The sequence below is a fragment of the Paralichthys olivaceus genome, chromosome 7, assembly GCF_024713975.1.
Source record: "Paralichthys olivaceus isolate ysfri-2021 chromosome 7, ASM2471397v2, whole genome shotgun sequence".
Taxonomy (NCBI): Eukaryota; Metazoa; Chordata; class Actinopteri; order Pleuronectiformes; family Paralichthyidae; genus Paralichthys; species Paralichthys olivaceus.
The window spans coordinates 14,732,978-14,748,038 of NC_091099.1; the positions used below are offsets into that span (position 1 = coordinate 14,732,978).

General features: G+C 41.2%; 2 protein-coding genes across 2 annotated transcripts; one reads left to right on the forward strand and one right to left on the reverse strand.

Annotated features, from left to right (window-relative positions):
* Positions 1 to 1,101: 1,101 nt before the first annotated feature.
* Positions 1,102 to 10,183, forward strand: smad3b (SMAD family member 3b). The gene is made up of 9 exons (XM_020079481.2): positions 1,102 to 1,714; positions 5,241 to 5,434; positions 5,548 to 5,682; positions 5,814 to 5,888; positions 5,972 to 6,022; positions 7,150 to 7,362; positions 7,474 to 7,611; positions 7,754 to 7,898; positions 8,531 to 10,183. Exons 1-9 carry the CDS (start codon positions 1,512 to 1,514, stop codon positions 8,652 to 8,654), a joined length of 1,278 nt encoding a protein of 425 aa, XP_019935040.1. The 5' UTR covers positions 1,102 to 1,511; the 3' UTR covers positions 8,655 to 10,183.
* Positions 10,184 to 10,798: 615 nt separating this feature from the next.
* aagab (alpha and gamma adaptin binding protein) lies at positions 10,799 to 14,995 on the reverse strand. The gene is made up of 10 exons (XM_020078672.2): positions 14,621 to 14,995; positions 14,137 to 14,327; positions 13,961 to 14,057; positions 13,768 to 13,857; positions 12,783 to 12,866; positions 12,398 to 12,477; positions 12,140 to 12,230; positions 11,868 to 11,972; positions 11,644 to 11,693; positions 10,799 to 11,352 (listed from the first exon to the last, which is right to left on the reverse strand). The coding sequence occupies exons 1-10, from the start codon at positions 14,712 to 14,714 to the stop codon at positions 11,275 to 11,277; spliced, it is 960 nt and encodes a 319-aa protein (XP_019934231.1). The 5' UTR covers positions 14,715 to 14,995; the 3' UTR covers positions 10,799 to 11,274.
* Between the last annotated feature and the right edge of the window lie 66 nt (positions 14,996 to 15,061).

The window sequence follows — 15,061 nt, forward strand, 5'->3', positions numbered from 1 at the left end:
ATATTTATTTAAGACGAAGGAAGTAAGAGGCCATGCCAAATACTTATAGAAATAGTCAGCAGTCATTGATGGTGGATTTAAATAGAGAGAAGGAACAGGGGCTGGTCCTGAACGGGGGTATTTATAGCACAGGCTCATTGCTGTTTACTGGAGGCAGCAGCCAGGGGTGTTCTTATCAATAACACCATAACCCCCCACCCCCACCCCCACCCACCCAAATACTACTGAATGCACAGTCACCCCCTCTGCCTTTTCTGGAGAGATGTGTCAGTGTGGTGAAATGAAATCACTTTTATGAGCGGATCAAAAGGATTACTCCTCAGGGCCTTCTATTCATGGACACACTCGATGCAAAAAGTTGGATCACTTTACAGTGTTGACATATATCTGGTTACAGCATTTTTTACATTCCGTGCATCTTAAGTTTTATGTATGTTGATGCACAGAATGCTGTTATAAATCCCAAAACTGAAGACTGAGTTAAGAGGAAACTTTTAAAATGTCAGATAGACAGTGTGTGAATGACTAAAAACCCCATTGTGCTGTAAGAGTTAATCACACAGGATGATTCAATAGTGCACTTTGGTTTGGTGGTTGAATGTTTACCCTGAGTTTAGAGGGATAGTTCACCCAAAAATGAAAATCCACTTATTGTCTTCTCACCACTTTGCTGACGGAGGGATGGGTGAAGTGTTTGAGTTCACAAAACACTTTTGGAGTTTCAGGGGTAAACAGCATCGCAGCCGAATCTTTACAATTGAAGTAACTGAGGTGGTCTGGTGTCCTCCAAGTGTCCATAAGCCCAGACATTCACAGAGGACATTTAGGCTCAAAACAGGTGTAAATGAGTCAAATTTGAATGTCAGGACACTTGAGGACATCACAGGAGCAGCATGGAGGCATTTTATGTTGTTTTTTTTTATTGTTTGAAGAATCGGTCACCATTTACTTCAATTGTATTGGATTCAGCTGCAACACCATTTAGCCATGAATCTCCGAATGTGTTTTGTGGACTCAAACACTTCCCCCACCCCCCATCTGCATAGTGGTGAGTGGATAATGAGGGAGTTTTCATTTTTGGGTGAACTAGCCATTTAAGAGAGGCTATTTGGGCTAAAACTAAAAGAGGCTTTTGTGCACCTTCCAGTGTGATAACGTGTTATTCAGTGGTGTTCCTGTAACAAGGAGAAAAGTAGATCTAAGCTGCATGTGTTGAGGACACACTTGATACAGGTGGAGGACAGACCAGCTGACTGAGGACCAGGGGGAGGGGACAGACAGGCGGCTGGAGGAGCTGCTCCACACCGACAGACAGACAACTTGAGCGGACCGAACCTGCGACACGAGCCGCTGCCGCCGCCGCTGCTCAGCCCCCGGCAGTGACCGAGGCTGCTGCTCTGGGAGTTTAACGAGCTAAGCTAACTAGCCAACAGGATCAAGCTAATTATTAGCAGCACGGGGCGGTGGAATCAAGCCGGAGCACTGTCACTGGTTGTTTTGTAATTTAAAACATGTCTATATTACCGTTCACGCCTCCGATCGTGAAGCGGCTCCTGGGCTGGAAGAAAGGGGAGCAGAACGGACAGGAGGAGAAATGGTGCGAGAAGGCGGTGAAAAGTCTGGTGAAGAAGCTGAAGAAGACCGGGCAGCTGGACGAGCTGGAGAAAGCCATCACCACACAGAATGTCAGCACCAAATGCATCACCATACCCAGGTAACACACACAGCTAGCGCCCACTAGCTTCCCCGGAGTTAGCCACACTAGCGCTAATGACAGCTAGCATTAGCCGATTAGCTGGGTAGTTAGCTTGAGTAGTTTTGTGTGAGAACGAGTTAACTTTGTCTCGGACAGGTTAGCTGCCAAAGTAATTGGTGAGATAATAAGAAGTATGATTATACAATTCATACAAATACAGTTTTTTGGGGGTGCAACGAACGTTAGCTTTAGCTGCTACAGTGCAAACAGTCATACACAGGATCTAGAGCTAGCATTAGCTGATCAATGCAAAGTTAACTGATATTTCTGCTAAACACGCTCGTTTAGTTCTGTTTGAGAGAAGGAGCAGCCAATGGTCATTTTCTCAGTCAGAAATAACGATACAGGAATAAATGCCACGTTTGTGTGTGTGTTCGCCAAATGTGCTGCACAAAGACACACACACACACATTTGATTCTGTTATGTCACACTCCAGCGTTAGTTTTTGCAGCAGCAGGATGCACAGTGGAGCAGAGGCTACCCTCCTAAAATATCCCTATTGTGAAGTGAGCGTGATGTGTCTCTGAAATGTGTCCAGGCTGCAGGTTTGTGTTACACGTAGTGTTGCAGACTCAAGTGTGTCCACAGTTCACACGTGTGATGTGCTGGAGGAGAAGAGGTGACTCACAGAGGATGTTTAGACTGGAGTGTGTGTACTGTGGAAAAGTGTTCAGCGTGGGACTCCTCATGTGAGATACCCATCTGTCTGGAACCAGTTTTCCTGACACATTAGGCAAGTTTCCTTGATTGTGGTGTAATATGTGTGTTGTGTTTTTAGAGGTTTTAATCAGTCTCACATGTTAAAGGAGGGATCAGCATTATGCAGTTTAATTAGTATACTCACTGGACACCCTTCTTCAATCTGTATTAACTCTTTAAATGTCAAATCGGTATTTCCACCTGTTGCCGTGGCCTGATGTGAAAATGTAACCGTAAATAAGTAACTGTTTAGATAAAACTCAGCCAGGAAGAACAACATACAGAGACATAACAACATGGCGTAGACTGTAAATAGATTACACCATTTCTACATTGTCAACTATTTTTGGCATCCGCACAATCACTGTTTCCATTTTTCCATTTTGAATATGGATTTCTTTGCCTCTCTGCTCTTTGTTCTAATATGAAGTAAATAAAGCAAATACTGGCTCTGCTGGTAGGAGGCAGTGTTGAGGGAGGTCAAATCCACCCAACAATAACTTTCTAGATGTTAATCATCCTTGAACCTTTATTTATAATATTTCATCAGTTAGCTTGCAGGATCAATAAACCCAGGAGTGGTGATCATAGTGTGTAGAGAGGTCAGAGCATGGGTGGTAACCTACGTTAAAACCCTCTTCTCTGTTCTTGGGAATGTGCTCCAGGCTTTAGGGAGGGTGTGGGCCACTGTTTGGATTGTGGTTCAATCTCAGTGTGTCAGCGTTTAAAAGTGGTAAATGCAGGCCGGAGGTGCTCGAATTTAGAGGGACTCAAGCCAACAGGAAATTATTATGGATTAATACATCTCCATTGTGTTAGCTTTAAAAGCAGATCAATTGTCTGGTTCTCTGTAGTATGTGGAGAGTTTTGTAACTTCACAATAAACTTAATGTTTTAGATTTGTTTCGTTAAAAAAGGAAAACTTGCTTACTTATGTTACATGTGTTTATTTTGACAGAATACAGCAATAGGCTTATACTTTTGAATTGATAACTGGGGGGATTTTAGCCTTTCAATGCTTAACTAGTCAATATAGAGGTGGCAGATAATTATGAGAGACAAATAAATGCATAAATAAATAATTCTAAACATAAATGTATGAAAAAATAAATATTGAATCATGGAGGTGCTGGGCAATAACATCATCAGAAGTTGTTGCTCCTGCAGTGAAACTCAGGATTTTCTTATGATAAAAGGTGCAGGATTGGTGATGGGGTGGTGGTGAACCCCGGCTGGCAGCTGTACAGTTGTGTGGTCATCATGTCAGAGTGACAAATCTGGGGTGACAGGACAAGGCCCAGGCCTGTCTCTCAACAGAGGCATGGCAGTGCTGACCTCAAATGCCCCAACAAATACAACCTCTATGCAGGAGGCAGTGCTGGAAAATGAGTTTGAAACCATCTCTTTTGTGGTGACCCATAGTCCCATATTTAAAGCTCTCTGTTGTCTTATATGAAGTTTTGATATCCATTAAAGGATATATTTTTGGTTGTAAGTAGTACCCAGAACCATCTTAATGAAGTCTTGCATCTCCTCTTCTACACTTTTCTCTGTAGCTGTCTCTAGAACAGGGTGTTTTGTAACAGCCTCTGTGTCTTCTGATTACTTGACTATTTTTTGAGGTAACAGAACGTTGCCTCCTACTGTAGTTTAAATAACTGATATACACTATATTAGAAACTATAACAAAAAGACATGGAAATCTCTCAACTTTTAAGCAGGCAGAGGTGACAGTGGGTGTCAAACCTCAGGGTAACTGTCCGTCTCAGTCCGATTTAGCATCTTTGTTTTTGAGGTTTGCACTTTTTGTTACGATTGGGGCAAACTGTGTCAAAGCCTGTTGTCATGGTTATCTACTGGTTGATGTCGCTGCTGATTTCAGTCATGGAATTACATAATTGAGTTGGTCAGAGTTGATCTCATTTTCTTAAATTCCCTCTTAGACTAAAGCAATAAATAGACCTAATGCTAATGTTGACTGGAATCTGCTGGTTTATTGGAAATGATTGTACTTTGCTTTAATTTAACAACATTAGTCATTAATAAAAGATATGTTGTTGGTCACCTTAAAACTAGTGCCGAGCGAGGTCTAACTTGTTTTCCTTGAACCCAAGTCCCCCTCAGACATACTTCACAGGAGGCCCGGCCATGGTAAAGAATGAGAACCATATGTTTCTTGTTTGACAGTTCAACAATGAGTTGAACTGTTGTTGAGTTCAAGTGGAAAAAAACTGTCACCGCTCAATGCGAACAGTCAATGCGAACAGACAGATCAAGGCTCTGTTGCAGCCCTTCTTCTCCCTTTTAGTCATTTGATTTTCATGGCAATATACACATGGTTTGACACTTCAAAGGTACATAAATACTGTTAGTATGAGTTTTCGTCACGTATTTTTATACAGTCATGACTTTCTAGTAAGACATCATCACTTCAGACAGCTGATGTTTCCCTGGCTGGTGTTGCTACGTGAGAGGAACTGAGGGAATGGCTGGCACAGAAGAGCCTCTTTCACACCTAAGTAAATACAGTCAATGAAAAAAAAAATGTATGTAAAAGCTATTAAAAAAAATGTATTGGAAAAAATGAACTGGTCTGACGTGAGTAAAATGCTTTGGTGTTCTGCCCCCTGGTAATGTTGATTTATGTAGAACAAGGTAATATAGCGTTTATACATTTTATCCTATACTTCAGAGACATTGTTTCAGCAGAAGTTAGAGCAAAGCAACACAAAGTGGTCACATCTAATCCGCATGTATCGTGTTTCTTTTGATCGTATCTCTCAGATCTTTAGATGGGCGTCTCCAGGTCTCCCACAGAAAAGGTCTTCCCCACGTGATCTACTGCCGCTTGTGGCGCTGGCCGGATCTGCAGTCCCACCATGAGTTGAGAGCGGTCGACCACTGTGAATTTGCCTTCCACACCAAGAAGGACGAAGTGTGCGTTAACCCCTATCACTACCAGAGGGTGGAGACGCCAAGTGAGTGCTGTTAATTGCTACGTGATCCAAATTGCAGTATTCAAAATCATACTTTTGACAGAGGTCTACAGAACCAAATGTGTTTTTTAATGAATTTGTCTGTGTGTCTGTAGTTTTGCCTCCTGTCCTTGTACCACGGCATACAGACATCCCTGCAGTGTTCCCACCACTGGATGACTACAGTCCATCTATTCCTGAGAACACCAACTTCCCTGCTGGCATTGAGCCCCGGAGTAACTATATTCCTGGTGAGAAAGACTATGCCTCTCATTCTAAAGGCAGAAAAAAACTTTCACTCTTATCATTGATTGATTTTTTTCCTTTTTAATTCTCTGACAAAAAACATAGCATTCATTAAGCCTACTAATGCTTTTCACAGAAACTCCCCCTCCTGGTTATCTGAGTGAGGATGGAGAGACCAATGATCACCAACTCAACCACAGCATGGACACCAGTGAGACACAATTCAACCTCGTACTGTTCTAATTATGCCTGATCAAGATCATGACCCAGTCCTGTATTACTGCTCTATTTCAGGTTCACCCAGCCTGTCGCCCAATCCTGTGTCACCCGCAAACAGTAATCTTGGTAAGCAAAAGTGAAGGCGTGAGCTTCACTTACAGAGCATAACATTTATTATGTCATAAGTTCAACCGACATCACATTCATTCATCCTCTTTGATGTGTAAAATAATTTGGTTATTAAATTAATTGTTTTTTTTTAAATTACAAGATAACTTTATAACAGAGGCATAAATTAATAGACAGGGGAAAAATTGAAATTAATAATTGGACAAGAGAAACATTATCTTATTAAGGGCACTGTCATATAAATTACACATACTTGGCAAAGATAATTACAGACAAAATGCCACTGCTAGTTGTACAAATATGTTTTTGTAATTAATTAATATTTTTTATTTAATATCATATTGAAAAAAACATGATTGCTTCCACCTCCTGAGAAAGTTCTTATTTGTAGATCAGATCTTCAATGTAATGACTATATTTTAAATATATATCCTGTCTGACAAATCAACTTCTACTATAATCAATTACTTATTGGTTAAACAAATGGGCTTCGAACTATACAGGTTTCACTCTTCCTTCTCAAAATATAGTTTATCTTCTCCATGGGACAACAGTTAGTGATGTCTCCAAGGCCAACAGTGAGTGTTCCTCCACAATAGGGCGATCAAACGCTTCCCTTAGTAGACCAAAATCTTTTAGCGTGTGTTTATGTGTGTGAGAGACAGATGAGTAATATACAGGAGAAGTGGACTACATCTGTGAGGGCCTCGGGGCAGTATCAGAGTAAGTATGGTATGAATGGAGTCTTTGTCTATGGTCCATCCTCATCTGTGGAAAGGCCAACTACAGACAGCACAAGATAATGCAATAACAGTAACATCCTGTTGCTTGGTTATTTTATCCATGTGGAAAGCCACAAGCAGGTCACTGTTAAAAAAAATATGCACGCATGTCATGTCTTCTCATTCCTGGCTGGGGCTGTGAGGGTCGTGGGAAAGAGCCATTGAAGAGAAATCAAAGGGAACATTATCAACACATTATCAGCAGTGTACATCTTCTCAGTCAATTGGTTGTTTGGCCACAAAGCACTTTACCTGTTCCCATGAACAGTTTTTTCATGGCTCTTACTGAAGCTTGCTTTGTACATTTATCTTTATCTTTCCTCTCACCCTCTGTTCACACAGACTTACAACCTGTGACGTACTGTGAATCTGCCTTCTGGTGTTCTATCTCCTACTACGAGCTGAACCAGCGTGTAGGAGAAACCTTCCATGCCTCCCAGCCCTCCCTCACAGTAGATGGATTCACGGACCCCTCAAACTCTGAGCGCTTCTGTCTGGGCTTGTTGTCCAACGTCAACCGCAACTCGGCAGTCGAGCTCACACGCAGACACATAGGTGGCCATGCTATTTCACACAAGTATCACATAAGCTGTGATCTAATTTGCATTTTATATTTGACATAATCAGGTGGTTTCTGAGCTACAATCTTTGCTCCTCCCCATCCAGGGCGGGGCGTGAGACTGTACTACATTGGGGGCGAGGTGTTTGCAGAGTGTCTCAGTGACAGTGCCATCTTTGTCCAGAGCCCCAACTGCAACCAGCGCTACAGCTGGCATCCTGCCACTGTCTGCAAAATCCCTCCAGGTTAGTAGAGAGTAGTTAGTGAGAAGATATGTACAACACTTGAAGTGACCAGAGCGTAAATCAGTTCTAATGACCCACTGACACGAACATCTGCATGGTTCTCAGCGCTAATCAGCCTAATAATAAATCTTTTGTTTGTCAGGCTGCAACCTGAAGATCTTCAACAACCAGGAGTTTGCTGCGCTGCTCGCACAGTCAGTCAATCAGGGCTTTGAGGCTGTCTACCAACTCACAAGGATGTGCACCATTCGCATGAGTTTTGTCAAGGGTTGGGGAGCCGAGTATAGGTAAATAACATTTCTTTACAAAATTTAGCTGCTGAATAATGGATATCTGTAATAATTATATTTATAATATCTTGTCATTTTCAAAGTATCTGTATTGAGGGGCTTGATATTTATGATCAGGATAATGAACTTCAGTTTAGGGGTAAAAAAGTAGGATGAAGGGGTGCTTCTACACAGACGGTAGCAACTGTGTAATGAAAAAGAGGGTGATGGGGGAGGGTGCAGCTTTGAGTGTGCAAGAGAGGGCTGAGTAACGGTGGAAGAATGCAGCAGGCATGCAGTGATATGGGGGACGTGGAGTGGAAGGTGAACTCATATCAGACAACCTTTGCAAGGGGATTCCCACTGGACTATGAGTAATACGTGTTAAATTTCTGGCACCAAACACCTTGGAGAAAAAACACCTTTGGTAGAAACTTGAATGACTTAGAAGAGCCAGTAGATTTGGCTTCACATTTTGTGCTAATTCAACTAAAAATACTGTAGAGTGAGTGGACTGTATCTTTGCATTGACTGTAATGAGGTTATATGAAGACTGACAGGACTCACAGTCATTTTAATTTGCACGGTGCCATGAGTTATGGAAAGCTTTCATTGAAAACAAACTACATTATCGCTCTCCTTCTCTGCAGACGGCAGACGGTGACCAGCACCCCCTGTTGGATAGAGCTGCATCTCAACGGTCCTTTGCAGTGGCTGGACAAGGTCCTCACACAGATGGGCTCTCCCAGCATCCACTGCTCTAGTGTGTCATAGGAGCAGCCCCTGTCCCATCCACTGACTTAAATACAAACCACATAGGCAAACTCAAGTATCCTTCAGTGATGGTAAAGAAAGAGACGCCATTCGTCAAGTATCTCACCTCCCTTGTCGAGAACTTTTCACCGCACATGTAATGCATAGCACTTTCCTTAGAACCATGTAGTGTTCCCATTTGAGTCTAAGACATTGTTTTGTTTCCATGTGTTCAACAAGCAACCAGGGTATTTGCCGTAGGATTCAAAAGAATACCTTAATTTTACTCATCATTCATTCAGACATGTCTGTGCTTGGTTCATTTTTTATACAGGGGATTGAAATGTCATCATCTACACATTTCATTTTTGACTATGAATTAGCTAAAAAATATGAACAAGCTGCCATCACTGGTGTCAGAACCACTTTTGTTAACACGGAATCAGGAGGATTATTTATCAAAATGCTTTAACTTGAAAAATGTCATTCTGTTTAGTGATTAAATGGAATATATTGAATTAATATTTTAAGTACAAGGTACTTTGCCCATATTGATTTATCTGTATTAATGAAAACATTAATTATTGGAATGATAATTTAATTGGTATTTTATCTATTTTTAACAAAATATAGACATTAGCACCATTGTTTCTTGATGAGAACCCTTGTATGAAAACTATTTTGCTCAGTGAAAGAGACATTTTATAAGTTATTTTTGCATATTGTCCTGCATGGGAATATATTTTTATTATTGCCTCGATATAATTGTACATAGATATTTATAGCTTGTGATTTCTTGTAGTCATGCGTTGCTTGAAACTGTGGACCTGACTGACCTCTGGCATGAGTAGATTCACAAATACGAGACTTTTGAATGACTCGAAAACTTGTCCGCCTTTAACGCAGGCTTTTCTAACATAGGATTACTGTACCAGCTCTAACTGTTGTTTCATAATGACACACAGTAAGAGTGATCATAGTGGACTGAATGCATTTAAGTGTGACTTCAGTGTGAACAGTACTTAGTAGCATGAACCGTGGCTGTGGTTCATCCACGCTGGTTTTTTAACCATCTGTTAGCCAGTAGTACACTATGCTCCTTGTGGGTAAATGATGCACTTCAAGTTTAATGTGTTGATCAGTGTAAAGCTTTAGTTTTAGTGGTAATTTGACTTGTCCAGTAAATACTGTATATTACATGTACATTGCTACCATATAAGGCATGTGTAATATGCTCGCTGTCACTGTCTATGACGCCACCAGGTTAACCCTGCATTAACTTTGCATAAGACTGAGACACCGTGTTATCCATTTAAAACGTTACATGGTGCTAAACTGAAATACTGTGTACTGCAGTGCATTTTGTAGTTGCTAGATCTGTATCAGTACTTGTGTTCCTTGATGTTTGCAGTTGGTGGTTTTCTGTTCGAAGTCTTATGTACATGTTTATTTCATGTAGTCTAATATTTGTTGTCAAATGACCATTGTTTTGTTATCTGTGAAAATTTATTAAACTGCAACTGGGTAAAAAGAATATAATTAAAAGCAAATGGCTTGTTAATTCATGGTGACTGGAAAAATGAAATCCACACATTAATTCAAATCCAATATTACTTAGTGTAATAATTGCTACCATTGGAAAAACTAAGATTCAGCCTAAAGGTTTCTGGAGGTCATCTTGTTGGACAGAACATTGTGAGGTATTAATCATTTTTGATTCTCCCGGTAGTCACACCTTGCAACATAGATATGTTTGTTCGGCATATTTACCTTTTCCAATGGTGTTTTCATTGATCGCTCACTACTAATGAATGGATTACCACGTAACCTTGTGGAAAGATACTTCATGGGTCAGGAGAGAATCCTTTAAGTTTTGGTGCAGATCCAGATCAGGGGGTGTATCCAGGATTTTCTTTTTTTTTTCCACTTTTAAACCGCAAGATAGGGCGTTTAACATTTTCATTGAGTGTGTGTAATTTGGTGTAAATCCAGAGAATTTAAATGTGGTTTCATAAGGGAACTGACAGGCCTTTGCAGAGGTATGTGCTCTACTGAGTGCCATTGTAGTTCTTTGTAAGACTGACTTGAGCTGTATGTACTTTTGTAGTACGCCAGATTTGTCTTCACAATAAATAAGCCACACTCCCACTAAAGAGCAGAAAAACTTAAAATCACAAGTCTTTATGTTGAGTCAACAGAATGTGCATTACTACTCTTCTAAGGCACATTATGTCACTTAAAAATACATGTGACAACTGCACCCAAAGAACACATACATAAATCAAAGCCCACATACTTTAATTTCCTGTTTTTTGTTTTTCATATGTAACACCATCATGTGTTCACGTTGAACTCAGGGCTTAAAATATAGTGACAGGACCCAGGAAATAGGACTGAGGGTCGTAGCCAGTCACTGGCTCTCTCCCCTATTATCAATTTCCATCTGCTTCTCACTTTTACACCAGTACTGAAATCATTTCCTTTTGAGTAATCAAACGTTTCTAAACATGACTATGCCTACAGTACCATCTGTAAGCATCCCCACTTTCCAAGTGCAAGAAGCAGGTGAAAGGACGCTGGATCATGAGGGAATCCCAGGAAAGGAGGAGGATCAGGAGTTTAGTCTCAGGAAGCCTTTTTTTTAGCTTTCCTCTCCCGATGACAATCCATCTATTTCATCTACATCACCACCGATGGCCGTCCAAAACGCTTTTGCTACCTGGGAATGAAAGTTAGTGTAATATTAATGATTTGCATTACCATGTTTGCTTAAACCATTTGATTGAGTCGATTAAGGACGACAGAAATGTTGCTAAGTTGGAAATGTTTAAAAATTGAATGAGTGAACAGCTGATTAGGGTCTACTATAGGTTAAAAAAATAATCAGCATTTGAATGTAGCGTTATTCTTGCAATATACTGCTGAACACATATACTAGTTAATTAGCAGTTTGTAATACACTGTTCCAAACAATTATACGATGTCTTGTGGGGAGCACAGCGTCTCTTACCTTCTCTGCATGAACCTTCCTCTGCTCATGAGGTAATGAAGAAGCTTTATCTGTAGGTTGAAAATCACAGGCATCAACTGTGCGAACATTGGACCTCAATAACAGCTATATACAACAATAACAGCTATATACAAACTTTTTGTTTGTGCGTTTTAAAAGGAAAAACACAGTCTGTGAATAGTTTCTTAACAATGTTGAGTGTATGTTTTTTATTCTTCCGTTACCTTTCATCTCTTTTAATTTGGTAAAGAGACGTTCAAAGTTATCCACATCTGCATCTCCAGATGTCAGATTAGCGAGTTCCTGAATGTCCAAATCAGTCATTGCGTCTGAGAAAATCAACAATTTCACATTTAAAGATATATATCGCCAATTATCAAGATATTCATATTTTAAAAAAACATTAAAATGAACGTGACAGCAGGATTAACCAAAGTTTGAGGGATGAGAACTACTAAATGTTAATAACAGATTCCATCCAGAGCTGTTCACTTACCAACTACTGACTGCTCTTGTGTGTCTGTGCTCCTCTCCTCTGTATGGTGGGCCTCAGTAACTAGTGTGCCCTCTTCTGGCAAGCTGGAGGACTGTCACAGATAAGAGGTTAGCATGCCTGCTTGAAAACTGACAGATTTAAAAACTCACTTTAAATGGATGAATGAATGTATTGATGTAACAAGAGAGTGAGGACACATTAAAGAAGATTACAAAGTAATCAAAATAAATGAAAATGGTTAAAGAAAAATCTCCTCACTGCTGTATCTTGGCAGTTGCGTGGGTTGTTGTGTCTGGAGGCCACCAAACTGCTCATCAGACCAAACCCCTGATTGTGCTCTGTTAGACAGAGAGATAAATGCGATACAAAAAGGATACACAGTCAATTTGAATAGTGAGTGAAAATGAGTTGATTGACAAAAGAGATTCTGTATTTTGTGTCCAAACCCAAATTGAGCCCGACTTTTTCCAATGTTACAGGCAAGTGGAGTATAAAAATGTCAAGTAGATAGCCCAGGTAACATGTCCGAGCCCAACTCTCATTCAAAATTTTATTTATGAACCCGATCCAAGCCCGTCAGGACCCATCAGGATCCGACAGGCTCAGGTTGCTTAGCCACACACCACTGGGGACTTAATCTCACCATCTTTCATCTCCATACTGGACCACACGTTTGCATTGAGAGCTTGAACAATTCTCTTTACTCCAGTTGATTCTGGGAAGTCATCTGATGAAAGAAACAAAGACTGTGTAAATGTCAGCATCCAAAAAGTAGTAAACCACGAAGAATGAAAACATGTCTGCAGTGTCTTTAGTGGTTTTCAGACATGCACTGAACTCCGGAGATCCTCAGGCATTCTCTGAAGGGGCTGCATGTGTGAACGCAAATATTCCGATAAGAGCATCCAGACTTTCTGCTGACTTTCTCCGGCCAGCTCCCTAGTGAGAGGTCAGCAGAAAGTCTGCAGGATTCACCACGAGCATGTGGGGTTGTTAATGACACATGAGGTTCAAGTCCAGCATGGACCATAAGCATGGAAGGTGGACTGGTAGCTGGAGAGGTGCCAGTTCACCTCCTGGGCACTGCTGAGGTGCCCTTGAGCAAGGCACCGTACCCCCCAATTGCTCATAGGGCGCTTTTCCTGGGGGCTGCCCATCACTCTACCATCTCTCTCCAAAAATGTGCATGTCTTTGAGCCCTGTGTGTGTGGGATTGTGGGTTAATGCATGTATAAAAAAATGAAAACATGAGTGTAAAAAGAATTTCCCCTTGTGGGATCAATAAAGGAAGTTTAAGTTTAAGTTAAGTTTAAGTTAAAAAAACAAAAAGGAAACTAATATCTCTGCATGAAAAGCGGTGCCACACACGTAGAAGACCCCAACAAGGATGTCAAGAGAGTTTCAGGTGATATGGGCGGACACCACAGAATTCTTATGCTGCTTCCTGCCTTTGCCTGCTGCACCACCCGCTGTCTGAATCCACCAGAGGATTTGCTGCTGCTGTGAACGTGTCTGAGCGGAGAATCTCCTTGTGTGTGGTTCATGTGTGAAAGACAACCTCCGGAGAAATTCCAGATCCAATCCTCCGGAGGTCATTTCTGAAAATAGCGATTGTGATTTGTGCTCACCATCCTCATCGGGCAGCTCCTGTGGATTGAGCTCCACCAGCTCAAAGGCATGAGCTAAACACCACTGCTGTGCTTCATGTCTGGTGACCCCTGGAATATGAATAGAATTTTAAATGCCATCCAACAACCTGAAAATGTGCATTCTGGTTCCTTTCTGCAAACATAAGTCACCACAAAGTGCTGCAGAACTTACCTGTTTCACAAACTCTGTCACACACCAGGATGAGCACCTCTGGAGCAAGATCCTCCACCACTGATATCCAGGGATGGAGTTTTTCCAAACCATCCTTCTGCAAACACAATGCAGGCACAATACACAATCAGTTGATATACTTGCTAGATTTCAAAAACTATGTTTAGGTCACATACCGCTGTACTGTCAAAATAAGCGATGAACGCCTGGGTGGACTGGGCGATCTCTGACGACATCTGGAAAGTGCTTGGCACGACACATAGCCTGACGTCTGCTGTGTAATATTTGTTGTTGATTTCCCACGGATACCAGGTCACTGCTTCCTCTCGCTTGATCGGCTCGGGTAAAGTCTTCGTGCTGAGGATCTCTGAGGAAAATACACATTTGTTCTATCAAATCACACAAAACAACACGAGACGCTGGGTTTGGCTGCGCTGCTAAACATGCTAGCTGTAAAAACAAGATTTACTAAACCTCGTTTAGCATCGCCACTTGTACGACAGCAGCACAAGAGTAACTGACTTGAGTTACTGACCTGTCAACCCCAAACAAATGAGTTAATCACCTGTACTACTGGTGTCATGCAAGCTATGAGAGTTAGCTTTGTTTGACGTTAGCCTCTTGGACCAAATCATACACGCTAACCTTTGCTGAACTTACGTTTTATCAGCTCCTCCTCTTTAGACTCACTGCCACAGCTGGTGATGAGTACGCAAGGAATGGTCATCTCTGTGGTTTCTTCCGTGTCAGACATTTTAAAAAGATATTTGAAGACGAGCTTCCCCAGATGTTAGCTTAGCGCTATGTTAGCTTAACTTTGACAACCTTTCAACTCTGACTGAGCCGGTCACTTCCGGTGCAGCGTTTCGCTAAAGATCACTGATCTATTTTAAAAACTATTTAAAAAACACTTTTCAATTGAGCCGATTCCTCCTTTAAACATATGTATATTTTAGTCAATACGTGTAATTTGTGTTCATGGCGAGTTTGAAGTTGACGCTGTGTGCTTACGGGTAGGGTGTTGGCAGAAAGTGATTCCTGAGTTTGGTCTTTCAGGCAGAGCAGTATGTCTTCATAAAGCTCCATTAAATAAATAATACA

Bases quoted from the DNA above. Each gene is read 5' to 3' on its own strand.
- smad3b (XM_020079481.2), top strand. From the start codon at position 1,512: ATGTCTATATTACCGTTCACGCCTCCGATCGTGAAGCGGCTCCTGGGC. The intron at 1,715-5,240 runs GTAACACACACA...CGTATCTCTCAG, and splicing joins AAATGCATCACCATACCCAG to ATCTTTAGATGGGCGTCTCC. The intron at 5,889-5,971 runs GTGAGACACAAT...GCTCTATTTCAG, and splicing joins CAACCACAGCATGGACACCA to GTTCACCCAGCCTGTCGCCC.
- aagab (XM_020078672.2), bottom strand. From the start codon at position 14,714: ATGTCTGACACGGAAGAAACCACAGAGATGACCATTCCTTGCGTACTC. The intron at 14,058-14,136 runs GTATGTGACCTA...TTGTGTTTGCAG, and splicing joins CTTATTTTGACAGTACAGCG to AAGGATGGTTTGGAAAAACT. The intron at 12,231-12,397 runs GTGAGGAGATTT...TATCTGTGACAG, and splicing joins GCAACTGCCAAGATACAGCA to TCCTCCAGCTTGCCAGAAGA.